At 49.6% G+C, this 15258-nt stretch overlaps 1 protein-coding gene across 4 annotated transcripts; it reads right to left on the bottom strand.

The window, feature by feature from the left end:
* Positions 1-274: 274 nt before the first annotated feature.
* CES3 (carboxylesterase 3) lies at positions 275-13586 on the bottom strand. Of its 4 annotated transcripts, XM_019979458.2 has the most exons (13): positions 13380-13584; positions 12072-12276; positions 11829-11967; positions 11544-11677; positions 10932-11085; positions 10720-10824; positions 9726-9827; positions 9231-9368; positions 3868-3948; positions 2448-2595; positions 1267-1416; positions 1037-1115; positions 275-925 (listed from the first exon to the last, which is right to left on the bottom strand). In XM_019979458.2, the coding sequence occupies exons 1-13, from the start codon at positions 13459-13461 to the stop codon at positions 730-732; spliced, it is 1713 nt and encodes a 570-aa protein (XP_019835017.2). In that variant the 5' UTR covers positions 13462-13584; the 3' UTR covers positions 275-729. The 4 variants fall into 4 exon arrangements, with proteins under 4 accessions (XP_019835017.2, XP_070626823.1, XP_070626825.1 ...); XM_070770722.1 differs by lacking the exon at positions 9231-9368 and having other exon boundaries at positions 13380-13586; XM_070770724.1 differs by lacking the exon at positions 12072-12276 and having other exon boundaries at positions 13380-13520.
* Positions 13587-15258: the final 1672 nt, after the last annotated feature.

The following is a 15258-nucleotide window of genomic DNA, read 5'->3' as shown; positions in this document are numbered from 1 at the left end:
CAGAGAAGGCAGGGAAGGCTTTCCGGAGGAGGATCCTCTGCGGAGCTTGAGGTATGAGCTGGAACTTTCCTTGGAGCAAGTGGGAAGAGGAGGAAGTTTGGGAAAAATCCCCCTACATGAGAAGCAGGCAACATTTCACAGGAGTCACAGAGGGGCTGATGCTCTAATGCAGCGAGCAGTCCCCAACGTTTTTGGCACCAGCGACTGGTTTTGTAGAAGACAATTTTTCCATCGACTAGGGAGGAGGGAACGGTTTCAGGATGAGTCAAGTGCATTACATTTATTGTTCACTTTATTTCTTTTATTATGACATCAGCCCCACCTCAGATCATCAGGCATTAGATCCCGGAGGTTGGGGACCCCTGCTTTAAGAGACATGACTGCCCATCAGCCTGGTTTGGGTTAAAGTCTCTTAGCAGTGAGGGAGGGCTTCCTAGATGGCACTAGAGGTAAAGAACCCCCCTCCCCATGCAGGAGATGTAAGAGACCCTGCTTTGATCCTTGGGTCAGGAACATCCCCTGGAGGAAGGCATGGCAACCTGCTCTAGTATTCTTGCCTAGAGAATCCCAGGGACAGAGGAGGCTGGTGGGCTACAGTCCATGGGGTTGCAAAAGAGACACAACTGAAGCGATTTAGCACATAGCACAGCAGGGAGAGAAGGAGGCTGCCCGCCTGGGATGTGGTCACCCCTAGGGCTGAGCTCCAGCCCAGAAGTCTCAGGGCCTGCCTCAGAGTTCCTCCTGGACCTTCTTGCCCTTCTGCTTCTGCTGCCACTGCCCAAACTTGGTGGGAAGTATCTCTGCCCAGAGCTGCATTCTGGCCTCCCTTGGCTTCTGGTTGACCCGTGGCACCAGGCTGATTTCCAGGTATTCCTCCGCATGGTTGAACGGTGGCCAAAGAGGCAGCCCCTTGCCATTGGGGTCCCTGGGTGGGAGGAATGAATGAATGAAGACCAAGGCCTCCTGTATTGCTCCCAGGCAGGCAGCTCTAAGTAGTCCTAGGCCCAAAGCCAGGCAGGCCTGTTTGCTTACTCACCCTGTCCAGGCAAAGTTGGTCCACTGGGCCATCATGGTGAGGCTCAGTTGCTTCTCCTCCTCTGTGGCTTCTGGAAAGGCTGTGGGAAGGACAGACTTGGATCAGGTTCAGGTGGGTCCTGAAGGAGACTCCAGGGTCCCTTATGCTGACCTGAGACCTCTGTTTCTGCAAGCCCCTCTCCTCCCCTGGTGGAGCCAGAAACCTAAGGATCACCGGTCCATCATCCTCACCCAACATGGAGCTCTCATCCGTGAGGAAAGGACCGCCGAACATGAAGGTCAACTCAGCCGCATGATCAGCCTGCACCCAGGCTGGCTTGATCTTCGCAAAAGAACTGGGTCGATGCTGGAACTCATAGAAAAAGATGGAGACACCAGAATCTGTGGAGAGAGGGCTGGATGAGAGATGGTCACCCACAGCCTGATCAGGTACTATCTTTGCTAAGCCAGGCTCATCATAGCACCAGTACCAGTGATAATAATGATCATGACAAAATGATGAACAGCAAGCCTTTCCTGAGTACTTGCTGGATGTTCAGCACCAGTCCATGTGCTTTATGTGTCATCATTCAGTTCATCTTCATAATAACCTATGGGTTAGATCATTATGCATTATGATTGCCATTTTATTTCTTTAAATTTTTATTTATTTGGCTGCACCAAATCTTGTTGTGGCATGTAGGATCGTTAGTTCCCCCCGACCAGGGATAGAACCCAGGTCCCCTGCACTGGGAGCCTGGAATCTTAGCCACTGGACCATCAGGGAAGTCCCTACTATAGCCAATTTAGAAATGAGAAAATGAGCCCAGAAGGGTTATGTATCTGCCCAAGGGGTCACAAAGACAGGAACTCGGAACTGTTCTAGGACTATGTTAGGGTTTAGCCACAACAGGGGTCCACAGCCTCCAGGATTGAATGCCTAATGATCTGAGGTGGAGGTGATGTCATAATAAATAGAAATAAAGTGCACAATAAACGTAATGTGCTTGAGTCATCCTGAAACCATCCCCCTCCCACTCCTGGTCTGTGGAAAAATTGTCTTCCATGAAAACAGTCCCTGGCGCCAAAAAGGTTGGGGACTGCTGAGCCATGAAGCTTGGAGGAAACAAGACTTTTCTCCCAGGAGGAAGGCTGAAAGTAGGAAAAATCACTCATGAGTCAATTGAATCCCAGAGAATTGGTGATAAGCCCTTCTGAGTGACCTCTGACAGGTCACTGCATCTCTCTGTGCCTTGGTTTTCTCCTCTGCAGAGTGTCCTGCCAGAGTCACCTCTCATTGCTGTAACACTGCATCCCGGAGAGGAAGTGGTGAGTGGGGGAAGCAGTGGAGCGTGAGGCTGTGTCACCTGTGATAGCTCAGGTCCTGGGCTCAAGTGGGAAGGGTGGGACAGGTTAGACAGTGATAGGCTTACCTTGGAGGTCTCTCGCAAATTGCAACATGGGTAAGGTTATGATAATGTCACTTAACAATTCCTGGAGGGCCTCTCGCTTGGCTTGTCCATCTGAGCTGCTGCCTAGGTATTCCTTTATGATGGTGGGCATCACCTCAGTGGGCACATCCTGGGGCAAGAGGCCTTGTCAGATCCCATAGCCATGGCAGACCCTTCCAAGAAGTCCTGCATCCTCCTGTCTGGCGTTTTTCATATCCCAGGGCTCATGTGCCAGGAGGCTAGCCACCTGCCTTCCTTGGGGGTTCTAGATGATGTCTGGGTGGGAAGAGGTCAAATCTGGAGTTAAATGCTCGCTCTGCAATCATTGCTTGGCTGTGTGACCTCAGACAGGTTGCTGAACCTCTCTGAAAGTCACTTCCTCCCTGTAAGGTGGTTTGGCAGCCTATGTGAATCACAGAGTTCTGGCCTAGAGCAGGCACTCAGTTGAAGTTTACTAGGAAGTTAGTGGAAGAATGAATCATGGGACTTCCCCCAGCTCCAGAGAGCAGTGATGAGGTTGTGTGAGTGAGGAGGGACTAGAGAGTCTCAAAGGAAGGAAATGTACATCGATTGAGCACCTCCTGGATACCAGACTCTTCCAATACAGCATCCAGTATCTTTCTTAAACAGCTCACACGGGTGGGAAGTAGCATCCCTATTTATGAGTGGAGAAATGGAAGGTTAACTGTGGACAAGCAGCCAGGGTCAGAATTTGACCCCAGATCCACCAGGTTTCAGGCATCCCAGGAGGTGCTAGTGGTAAAGAACCTGCCTGCCAATTCAGGAGACTTAAGAGATGTGAATTCGATCCCTGGGTCTGGAAGAGCCCCTGGAGGAGGGCATGGCACCCACTCCAGTATTCTTGCCTGGAGGATCCCAGGGACAGAGGAGCCTGGCGGGCTATAGTCCATAGGGTTGCAAAGAGTCGGACAGGACTGAAGCAACTTAGCACGCGTGCACCACCTGGTTTCAGGTCTGGCAGTGCCATCTTAAGCTCTGGGATCAGATGGCTGGCACAAGCTCTGCCTCTGCCCTTTACCTACCACGAGGCCTTGAGCCTCAGTTTCCTCATCTGTAACATGAGGATAATGAAAGTCCCTGCTTCACAAAGTTGTAATGAGGATTGGAGGATTTGAATGCCTGTCCTAGTGCTCAACACAGCACAGTCCCTGGCAGAGAGTGTGTGCTCATTACGGGTAGTCTGTGATGAAAATGATGTGGTGATGCTCTTGCTCTGAGAACCATGTTGTGTCATGTCCAAGGGGATTCCTAGACAGAACTAAAATCCAACAGTTGCCCCCCAGGCTTGGTGGCAGGTAGGTAGCTGGGTGTTGGAGGGTAGCGGGTAGAGACTGTGTCGGGTTCAGCCCCACTGGACTACCCTTTCCTGCCTTTTTCTCACCATATTGGTCAAGGAGGGCCTCAGGATGGCCAGCATGTCCTCCAGGCTCAGTTGATCCATCTTATCCAGGAAACCCCAGCCCTGTGGAGACACCAAGGCCCTCTTAGTGCAGCCTCATCACGGCCCATGCCCCTCACCCTCACCTTCCCAGCCAGCTCCCAGCTTGGAGCAGGCCAGTGTTCACAGCCCTGTGACCATGAGCCCATTATGGAGCCAAGTGTGGCCAAACCCACTAGCCTGAAGACCTCCCTAAAAATAAACTTCTAATTCAGGAGGGAGGGAAAAGCACCAAATACAACAAGCAAGGGCTTAGCAGCAGTCTCGGAATTTGTTCAATATTTTCATAGAATAACATCAAGACCCCCAGGTCCTGTAGCAGGGGTTACAAAGAAAGTTCAAATGTTGTCTTTAAAATTAAATGTTGACTTCAGGAACTTCTCTGGTGGTCTGGTGACTGAGACCCTGCTTTCCATGCAGCGGGCCTAGGTTCGACCCCTGGTCAGGGAACCCACATGCTGCAACTAAGAGTTCGCATGGCGCAGCTAAGACCTGACACAGCCAAATAAATAATAGAAATAAAATAAATAATTCAAAAAATGTTGGCTTTGCATGTTACAGTTTTAAAAGCTGGGTCTCTGGTTTAAGTCCCAGCTCCACTACTTACTAGGTACATAACATGAACCAGTTACTTAAACTCTCTATGTCACAGTTTCTTAATCTGTAAGTGAGTAACAGTTGCTCAGTCATGTCTGACTCTTTGCGACCCCATGGACTGCATAAGTCCATGGAATTCTCCAGGCCAGAGTACTGGACTGGGTAACCTTTCCCTTCTCTAGGGGATCTTCCCAACCCAGGAATTGAACCCAGGTCTCCCACATTTCAGGCGAATTCTTTACTAGCTGAGCCACAAGGGAAGCCCAAGAATACTGAGCTATGAGGGAAGCCCCTTTTAATCTGTAAAAGGAGGAACAATATCTTACCTCATGGGATTGTTATGTGAACTGGGTTAATGCATAAAGGCCTTGACAGAGTAAGCAGGATAGAAAGGTTAAAGTTATTAAAGTTATTTTCATGGCTCCCAGACTCTTGGCTAATCTTTGTAGTGGCAGGAACAAAAAATTCACAGATAAACAAACACAAAAAGTGTATACCCAAGAGGAGACGTTAATCTTCACTAGGAATTAAGGTACTAAACTAAAGGCCACAGAAGCTAAAGTAGCAAAACTTTTTAAACAGTTGTTCTACAAGATCAATATCCCAATTGCTCCTATACACTAGCAATGAATAATCTGAAGGTGACATGAAGAAAACAATTCCATTTACAATAGCATTGAAAAGAATAAAATACTTAGGAATAAATTTAATAAGGGAAGTACAAGACTGTACATTAAAAACTAGAAGACATAATTGAGAGAAATTAAAGAAGACTTAACTAAATGTGAAGATGTTCCATGTTCATGGATTGAAAGACTTAATATTGTTAAAATGACAATACTTCCCAAATTGAACTAGAGATTCAGTGTGATCCAATCAGAATCTCAGTTGCTTTTTTTTTTTTCTTTTCAGGAATGGACAAGCCAACCACGATTCACATGGGAGTGCAAGGGACTCAGAATAGCTAAACAATTATGGACTGATTGTGTCTCCACATAAATACACGTGGAGTCATAATCCCCAGTACCTCAGAATGTGATCTTGTGTAAAGATGAGGCCATTAGTCAAGTTCAGTTGATTACAGAGGTAATCATTAGGGTGGGCTCTAGTCTAGTATCAGCTTCCCTGATGGCGCAGTGGGTAAAGAATCTGCCTGCAATGCAGGAGACACAAGAGTCGCATGTTCAATCCCTGAGTCAGGAAAATCCCCTGGAGAAGGAAATGGCAACCTACTCCAGTACTCTTCCCTGGGAAATCCCATGGACAAAGGAGCCTGACAGGCTACAGTCCATGGTGTCACAAAGAGTCAGAAGCAACTGAGCACAGAGCACTGTCTAGTGTGTCTGGTGTCCTTGTAAAAGGGGGAATTTGCACAGAGATAGATAGGTCAGAGGGAAAGCCAGAGAGAGAACGCCATCCTTAAGCCAAGGAATACACGAGGCCAACGGAAACATTAAAAAGAGGCATGGATTCTCTCTCACAACACTTAGAAGGAACCAATCTTGCTAACATCTTGATTTCAGACTTGTAGCCTCTAGGACTGTGAGACACTTAATGTCCATTGTTTAAGCCACTCAGATTGTGGTTCTTTGTTATGGCAACTCTGACAAAATAATATAGCAATCTTGAAAAAGAAGAACAGAGTTGAGGAATTCACACTTCCCAATTTTAAAACTTACTATAATACTGCTGTAATCAAGATACTATGGCAGTGGCATAAGGATAAATGAATAGAGTAGAATTCAAAGTCCAGAAATAAACGCCTTCATTCATGACCAGCTGATTTTCAATAAGGGCACCAAGACAGTTCAATAAGAAAATAATAGTTTTTTTCAACAGATCATGCAGGGACAAGAAGATACCATGTGCAAAAGAGCCCTAGCTCACACCATATACAAAAATTAACTTGAAATGAATCTAGACCTAAATATAACAGCTAAAACTATAAAATTCTGAGAAGTAATCATAGAGGTAAACCTTTATGACCTTGGATTTAGCAATCATTTCTTAGGTATGACAAAAAAAAAAAGGGCAAACAACAGAAGAACAGATAAACTTCATCAATTTTTTTTTAATTGTGTGGCAAAGGATACTGTCAACAACGTGAAAATACAATCCACAGAATGGGAAAAATATTTGAAAATCATATACCTGGAATATACGAAAAATTTTACAACTCAACAATAAAAAGACAAATAATTCAATTTAAAAATGGGCAAAACAGAAGACAGTTCTCCAAAGGAAATATTAAAATGGCTGATAAGCACATGAAAAGATGTTCACCATTTTAGTCACTAGGGAAGTGCAACTCAAAACCACAATGAGATACCACTTCACACCCACTGGGATGACTACAATCAAAACAAAAGATATTAACAAGCATTGGCAAGCATGTGGAATAATTGAAATCCTTACACACTGCTGGTGGGAATATAAAGTGGTGCAGCTACTTTGAAAAATACTTCAGCAGTTCCTGAAATGATTAAGCATAGACTTAATCCATGACCCACTGGTTCCATCCCTGAGTATATAACCAAGACCAATTAAGGCATATATTTGCACAAAAACTGGTACACAAACGTTCATAGCAGGGGAATCCATAAGAGCCAAAAAGGTGGAAACAACCCAACTGTCTATCAACTGATGAATGGATAAACAAATGTGGTGTATCCATACACTGAACTACTACTACTACTAAGTCGCTTCAGTCATGTCCGACTCTGTGCGACCCCATGGACTGCAGCCCACCAGGCTTCTCCGTCCATGGGATTCTCCAGGCAAGAACACTAGAGTGGATTGCCATTTCCTTCTCCAATACATGAAAGTGGAAAGTGAAAGTGAAGTCGCTCAGTCGTGTCCAACTCTTAGCGACCCCACAGACTGCAGCCTACCAGGCTCCTCCATCCATGGGATTTTCCAGGCAACAGTACTGGAGTGGGGTGCCATTGCCTTCTCCCATACACTGAACTATTCAGCCATAAAAAAGAGGGAAGTACTGATATCCACTACAACATAGACGCCCCTTGAAAACATTATATTAGGTGAAAGAAGTCAGACACAAAACCCCAAATAGTGTATGATTCTATTATATGAAATGTCCAGAAGAGGCAAATCCATAGACTTGACAGAGAGTAGATCAGAGATAGAAAGTAGATTCATGATTGCCAAGTGCTGGGGTGGGGGCCATGGGGAGGGATGGGAAGTGACAGCTAAATGGGTATGGGCTTCTTTCTGTGTGATGGTGAAGCAAATGTTCTGGAATAAGATATGGTGATGGCTGCACAGCTTTGTGAGTATACTAAGAACCACTGAATTGTACACTTTAAAGAGGTAACTTTTATGCTATGTAAATTATATTTTTTAAAAGTTGACATTTAAAAAATTGTGCTCTGCAAATGCTGGTAAGGTTGCAAGAAAGCCTGTAGATTCCAGGGACTTCACTGGTGATCAAGTGGTTAGGACTCTGTGCTTCCACCACAAGGGGCCTGGGTTTGATTCCTAGTCGGGGAACTAAGATCCCCCAAGCCTCATAGCAGTCAAACGAAATGAAACAAAACAAAACAAAAAACCTGTAGACATTGCTGGTGGCAGCTTGAATCAGTGAAGTAATTTCAGAAAGTGCGGTACCAATAGCAACATGTAAGAAGTGGAGAGGTTTCCATTAGGAATACAGATTACTTTTCATGGCTAAAGCTTTCGCCGTGGATACTTAGTAAACATCTAGTTGGCTGAAAATGTTATGGTTGTGCTCCTATGGAGAGTGGAAGGAACGCCTGCACTAGTGATGGGGTGAGCAGCCCGCTGAGTCACCAACCTGAGAAATATCTTTAGCTACAAAGTCCTGGGCACAGCGTTCCACACCAGACAGGTTTGCCTATGTCTTGGGAGCCAGCCAAGTCGGCTGTCTTTCACTTAACACTCACAATTCAATGTTGCAAGTGTGGGGGCAAGGCTGCCTACCAGAGTCCAGGGCACTCTTCTGCTATTACACACACACACACACACACCTGGACTGTAAACTCCTACAAACTTCAGTGAGTGTCAACATTGCTTAAGGCTTTCATCTAACAAGCACCCAAATGTCCCCCTGGGAATTAAATCCAAGGAAATAAGTCAAAGGACAAAGCTGTGGACATGAAGACATTCACTGCAATATTAGCTTCAGTGATTAAAATGAGAAGCTGCCGAAGCAATGAAATGAAGGAAAATTATGAGACGACCCTTTCTTTGTGGAAGGTTTTGCAGGCATTAAATTCATTCATTGTGAAGATGGGTGGGAGAGTGAGAATGAAATATGAGAAGATGCTTAGAAGGAAGGTATGACGGTGGCACTGTGTGGGGTGTTCTGTGCACCTGAAAAGGACTGGAAGGCACGTGGGCCATGATGTCTCCCAGTGACTTGACATTGTCAGAAACCTGGGAATCTTGGGGGCTTGGTCTCTCAGGTACAGAGTCACACAAACTAGTCTCATAGAGCCTGATTCATAAACCAGACACCAAGGCAGGAATATGCTATGGATCAGTACTTCCTAGAAAGTACAAAAATGTGGTCCCTAAGAAGGAAATATCTGCTTTGAGAAAATGAAACTGGGTCAGCCTCTGCTTCCTCACCTATGAGACAGAAGGGTCTGAGCTCACAGCACATGGAGATGATGTCGGGGTGGGAGAGAACCACATGGGGCAGGGAGGGCCTTGAAGGGCACACTCACCCTGGGGATGAGCCAGCCAAACTCATGGTTGTTGAAACCGAAGAGGAAGGGCACAGAGGGGAACTGCCTCTCCCTCAGGAGCTCCTCAGCGCTCTTGGGAAAGAAGGTGCCGTCGATGTTGTACGAAGCTATTTTTTTCTACAGGAGAAAACAAAGCAGAGAGCCTCCCAGTCAGGCCCTCAACAGATGGGACCCTAGAGATGCCTTGGCTGCCTGCCTGGGTGGCTGAGCCTTAAGGAGAAGAGAGGGGATGAGATCACCAAGGTGAGAAGACTGGAGGGAGTTGGGAGACCAGGCCCATGATGCTTTTAAGCCGTCTTCTTTGCTAGAAGACCCTCAGGACTGGGGTGGCCCCCCTCTTCATGCCCCCAGACCCTTCGCCTCCTGGGTAGCTGCCTCACCCTGCACTGATGATTGGCCCTCTGCTCCTGCAGGCACTGGACAGAATCCCCTCTGTGTCACTGCCCACTGCCATTCCCCAAGAAGTGAGCATACCGACTTGTAGGCGAGGATCATCTCCTTGATCGTCTTCTGCCGAAGGCACTGCACCATCTCAGCCGAGGAGTCAGAGTTGCAGGCCAAGGAGTCTGCGAGGGTCTGGGAAAGAAAAGTGTCTTGACTCCCTCTCGCCCATCAGTGCCCACTTCCAGCCCTCTGCCTCCCACAGAGGACAAATTTGTAGGAGAAACGGGTCAATGATGTAAGAGACAGGACCTTGACACTGGCCAGAGATCCACCACCAACTCAGATAAGCTTTCCTTGCCCACCAGCTTGGGTGGTCCCCAGGCACTCCATATGTCCCCCATTAAGTCATTACTGTCACTATCTGTGTGTGTGTGTGTGTGTGTGTGTGTCTGGGTCCCCTCTACCCCTGTGAGAACAGTGTCATTATCTAATTAACTCTAGTCCCAGAGTCAGTGGGCTCAAAAAAGTTTTATGGAGTAAGGGAAGGAGTTGATGCTAGTCATAAAGAACTTGTCTGCCAGCGCAGGAGATGTGAGAGATGTAGGTTCGATCCCTAAGTCTGGGAAGATCCCCTGGAGGAGGGTACAGCAACCCACTCCAGTATTCTTGCCTGGAGACTGCCATGGACAGAGGAGTCTGGTGGGCTATAGGCCACAGGGTCCCAAAGGGTTGGACACAACTGAAGTGATTTAGTATGCAGGCACACAAGGAAAGGAGAGAGGGTTTAGGTGGGGAGGGAGTCATGTGTGCGCTACTCTGGCAGGGAGGGGACCGTGGTTGGTGCTGAGGCTGGAGCAGGGTCAGGTAGCCCGTGAGGCTGGAGGGATGACTTCAGGGACCATGTCACACCCTAGGAGCTCTGGCGGTTTTCCCTGAGTTCTCACTGGTCATGTGTTTCCTTCAGCCTAGTGTGTCCCTCTCTGCCAGCAAGGAGCTGGCTACTGGTTAACACCTCCGCCCTGGGACTCCAAGAGCAAGCATAGGGCAGGTGTACAGGGGGTGAGAGAGTGAAAGAAATGCAGACCTGAGCCAGGAGCCAGGGGTTAGGATCCAGTAACCCCGGTACGGTGATGATTCCACTCTGTGCTATAGCTCTGTGGAACAGCCCTGCAGCCAGCGGGGACAGGACCTGAGGGCAATGTGGAGGACAGATGGCTGTCAGAGGAGGGCAGAAGATCCGGGAGGTCTGGGACCACAGGAGATACCAATGCTGGCTCCCTCCCTGGGGTGACTCACCAGGGCAGAGACGACAGAGGCCCCGCTAGATTCACCAAAGATGGTGACAGAGTTGAAGTCACCCCCAAAGGGGGTGATGTTCCCCTGCACCCAGCGCAGAGCAGCCACGACGTCGAGGAAGCCCCAGTTGCCAGGAGCGTGCTTGTCCCCAGTGCTGGCAGTTGGGTGGGGCAGTGGTTAGGGCCGGTTGGATCCCTTGACAGATCTTCCTCAGCCTCTGAAGTTTTGCTCTGAATCAGCCCCTGGGATGCCCCACCTTCCCTTGCTCCTCAATCTGGCCTGGCTATGAGCGACGCCCAGTAGCAAGATTCCCAGTATGTGGGATGGGTGGGCCTGGCTGGGCAACCCGCCAGCTTTGGCTCTCCTGCGGCTTCTGGAATGTGTTGTTCCTTGACCCTACAGACTCTGTTGACCCACAGGCCAGGAGCCAAAGTCTTGTGCCCAAAGGCCCAAGTCAAACCCTGGCTTTGGCTGAGCCCCTCCCCCAAGGGAGTGGAGCCTCAGCTGACTCTTCTCGGCCCAGCACCCTGCTTGCCTGGGACCCGGTCTCGCTTCGAGTTCCGGACCCTCACCCTATGCAGTCACTGCCCTCCGCCAGGCCTGCTGCCTCACCTGAAAAAGCCAAGGAAGCCCAGGCGGTACTGGACTGTGACCACGACCACGTCCCCATAGGCGGCCAGGGCAGACCCATCGTGGGAGGTGGCGGTGCCAGTCACGAGAGAGCCCCCGTGGAACCACACCATGACCTGCAGAGACGGCCGTGGGTCAGTGATTGCGGCTGCCCATTGACTGGCTCAGGGCCTTCTGGGGACTCCTGGAGCACTTTCGAAGCGGGAGTGGGGAGAAATCAAGCCTGGCCGCACTGGCTGGGTGGACAGGGCCCTCTAGGCAGCTCACTGGCCTTCCTGCCCCCGAGGGGGCCTCAGCCGGGCTGTATATGTTGAGGATCAGGCAGTCCTCCGAAATGGGGAAGGTCTGGTGCTTTCCGTCCAGCGTAAATCTGCTGTTGTTCATTCTCTCCGGATCCTGTGGGCACCTGTGGTGGAGGAGGAGCCCGAGGGCCAATGGGTCAGCCCCACCAGCCCAGGTAGCTGGACCCCTGCCACCTGCCTGCCTGCCCACCTCCGCGGGGCTACTCACACGGCGTGGGCCCTGCTGGCATCTCGCACGCCCTCCCAAGACTCCGCTGGGCGCGGGGCCGAGAACCGGTGGGGCCCCAGGGGCGGCTGGGCGAATGGGATGCCCAAGAAGACGTTCACAAGATGGTCTGTGCCCTTCACGCCCACCTGCCGGCCTCGCACACGGCCCAGGGGTGTGTCCACTTCAGGCTGAGTGACCCCCGGCCCTGAGGGCAGGACAGAGGGGCTGTGGGTGAGTGTGCATGGGGTGGCAGATGGACCCACTAGTCTGCTCTCTGAGCACCTCCTCTGCCAGGCCGGGTTCTGAGCACTCTGATGAACTGCCCCAGCCTACCTGTGAAACGGGTCTTGTGACTACCACCTAAGTCCTCTCCCCACCTCTTCTCCAGATTGAGTCAGTTCCCCGTAGTGATCAAGCTAAACTACCCTGCAACCCACAGACCTGCCAGGTGGGCAGTGGGTGGTGGGCTTGGGCCGGCCACTTGCCCTCTCTTAACTCTCACCTGCTGAATAAGGTGTGACAACCTTATCTTTTTGGTTTCTCTGTTCTGATAATTTGACATCTGGCTCGCTGGCCTTGCCCTCCCAGGGCTAGCCAGTTCTTAGAGATGGTAAACCACTCACTGAGACATGTGCCCTTCACAGTCCATCCAGAGGCCATGCCCCCGGCCCCCGCCACCTCTGGGCACCCTCATGCTCCTGGCAACTAACCACCTGCCCTAATCAATGCAAGGCCAAGTCCCGGACAACTAGGGACAGCCCCGTGCCCCAGAACCTACTGAAACCATTCCAGTGAGCTAACCCAGACCTACTCTGCCTGTCTCACCTGTTCCTCCCACAGGAAACAATGAAAGCTCTCATCCACATCCCTCCCCACCCTGCTCATTTCCTCTGCCTCCTGAGGGACCCCTGCTTCCCTGAGTGGCCCTGTTTCTAGGGAATGGCAAGTAAACTTTCTTTCTCATGATAATCATTTCTATGTCTGTGTCTTACTGATTAAATGAAATCCTAGGAACTCTTAAAAACATGACAAATTGCACTTAAAAATGGTCAAAATGGTAAATTTTATGTTTTGTATGTTTTATCATAATAAAAAAAAGAGGTGGGTAGCATTACCCGGATGGTTGCCCCTGCCCAGAGAGGATGTTCAACCCTTGGCATTCCGGTGAACAACTGAACAGAACAGAGGGCTCCTTCTCTGAGCAGGCTGCCCACCTTCCCTGTCCCTACCCAACTCTTGCCCCTTCCTCCAAGTCCTCCCACCAACCCAGAAGCTCCCACCTCTGCAGGCCCTGCGGGTGTGTCTTACCAGTGTCTGTAGCAGAGAATGCCAGGAGCAGACAGGCCACCCCGACCAGGGCCCTGGACCCGGTTCTTACCACTGTGCCCATGCTTCTTACTCACACTCAACTGTGGGCAGAAGTGGTGGAAGGTAGAACAATGTCCCTGCCCTTTGGCACAGCCAATCTCTAAACGGTTGTTAGGAAAGCCTCAGCAGACCGCCCCAACCTGACTGGTGGCCAGTCCAAAGACCCAGAGTCTAGCACCCAGGTTGGGGGAGGAGGGAGGTGGGGCTGGGAGAGCAGCCCTGCCAGCAGGAGCCTGGGTGATATGACAGCCCTAGGCAAGGGAAGGTGCTCTACAACCCTGGGTTCAAGTTCCAGCTCTCCTGACACCAAGACTTCCAGAACACTTTGTACACTCACTGCAAGACACACATATCACCTACCTGAGTGAATAGTGGACATGACCCCGGTGCCAGTCCTGCTCTGAGTGCACCAGCTCACTGGGGTGGGGGCCACTGTCTGGTCCTACCTGCTGGAGGGGCACCTGAGCTCTGCAGCAGGGTAGAGGGAACTGGGGTTGACGCCCCCTTTAAAAAAAAATTTTATTTATTTTTGGCTGCATCAGGTCTTTGTTGTGCAAGCAAGATCTCCTGGCTCAGGAGTTGGGGGTGCTCAGGCTTAGATCCCTGGAGGTATGTGGGATCTTAGTTCCCCCACCAGGGATTGAACCCTCATCTCCCTCATTGGAAGGCAGACTCTTAACCACTGGACCACCAGGGAAGTCCCTTTTTTAAAAAAAATCGAGTCTTCCCTTGTAGCTCAGTCGGTAAAGAATCTGCCTGCAAGGCAGGAGACCTGGGTTTGATTCCTGGGTTGGGAAGATCCCCTGGAGAAGGAAATGGCACCCACTCCACTATTTTTGCCTGGAGAATCCCAAGGACAGAGGAGCCTGGCAGGCTACAGTTTAGGGAGTCTCAAGAGTCGGACACGACTTAGCAACTAAACCACCACCAAATTCACATTACAATGAACCATTATAAAGTATACAATTCAGTGGCATTTAGTGTATTTGCGATTTCGTGCAATCTTTCTAGTTACAAAATTCTTTCATTACCCCAGCAATATATCCTACCCATTAAACAGTCACTCTCCATTCCCACTCCTACCCCCTCACCTTCCATGCCAATAACCCCATCCCCTGAGGAGCCGATAACCATTAATCTGCTCTCTGACTCCATAGATTTACTTATTCTGGATGTATCACATTAAAGCAATCATATGATATGTGACATTTAGTATCTGGCTTCTCTCCCTCAGCATGATGTTTTGGAGTTTCATCTAGGGTGTAGCACATATCAGTACTTACTTTTTATGGTCAAATAATATTTCACTGTGGGTGCAGCAACATTTTTTCTACCCATTCATTCATTGAAGGGCATTTGGGTTGTTTCCTCCTTTTGACTCTTATGAATTACACTGTTGTAAACATTTGTTTATGAGTTTCTGTGCGGTCCTATGTTTTCGTTTCTCTTCGCTGTAGAGCTGGGAATGGAACTGCTGGTAGTAGTTCTGTGTTTAATGTTTTGAAAAACAGACAAGCTCTTTTTCATGGTGGTTGGATGATGCCTTGGGCCCGAGCAGCCCTGCTGAGGGGCCTGTGCGCTGAGGATCCCCAGGGTGTATGCTGGGGATAACTCTCAGGTAGGCTGACTCTCTGAAAGTGGCCTCACGTGGCAGCGGTGGAGGCAGGGCACTACCCTCCACTGGGCCTGAGACTCCTGGGCAGGGATGATGGAGGAAATGGGGCAGGAAGACTCCTTGTAGCAACTCAAATCAACGTGACTTCAAATCTGAAGCAACGTGATTTCAGAGCCAGCCCTCCTGCCCTGAGATCCTGGCTCT

Source organism: Bos indicus, chromosome 18, assembly GCF_029378745.1.
Source record: "Bos indicus isolate NIAB-ARS_2022 breed Sahiwal x Tharparkar chromosome 18, NIAB-ARS_B.indTharparkar_mat_pri_1.0, whole genome shotgun sequence".
Taxonomy (NCBI): domain Eukaryota; kingdom Metazoa; phylum Chordata; class Mammalia; order Artiodactyla; family Bovidae; genus Bos; species Bos indicus.
The sequence above is the reverse complement of the archived record's forward strand: the minus strand, read 5'-3'. Positions and strand labels throughout refer to the sequence as shown.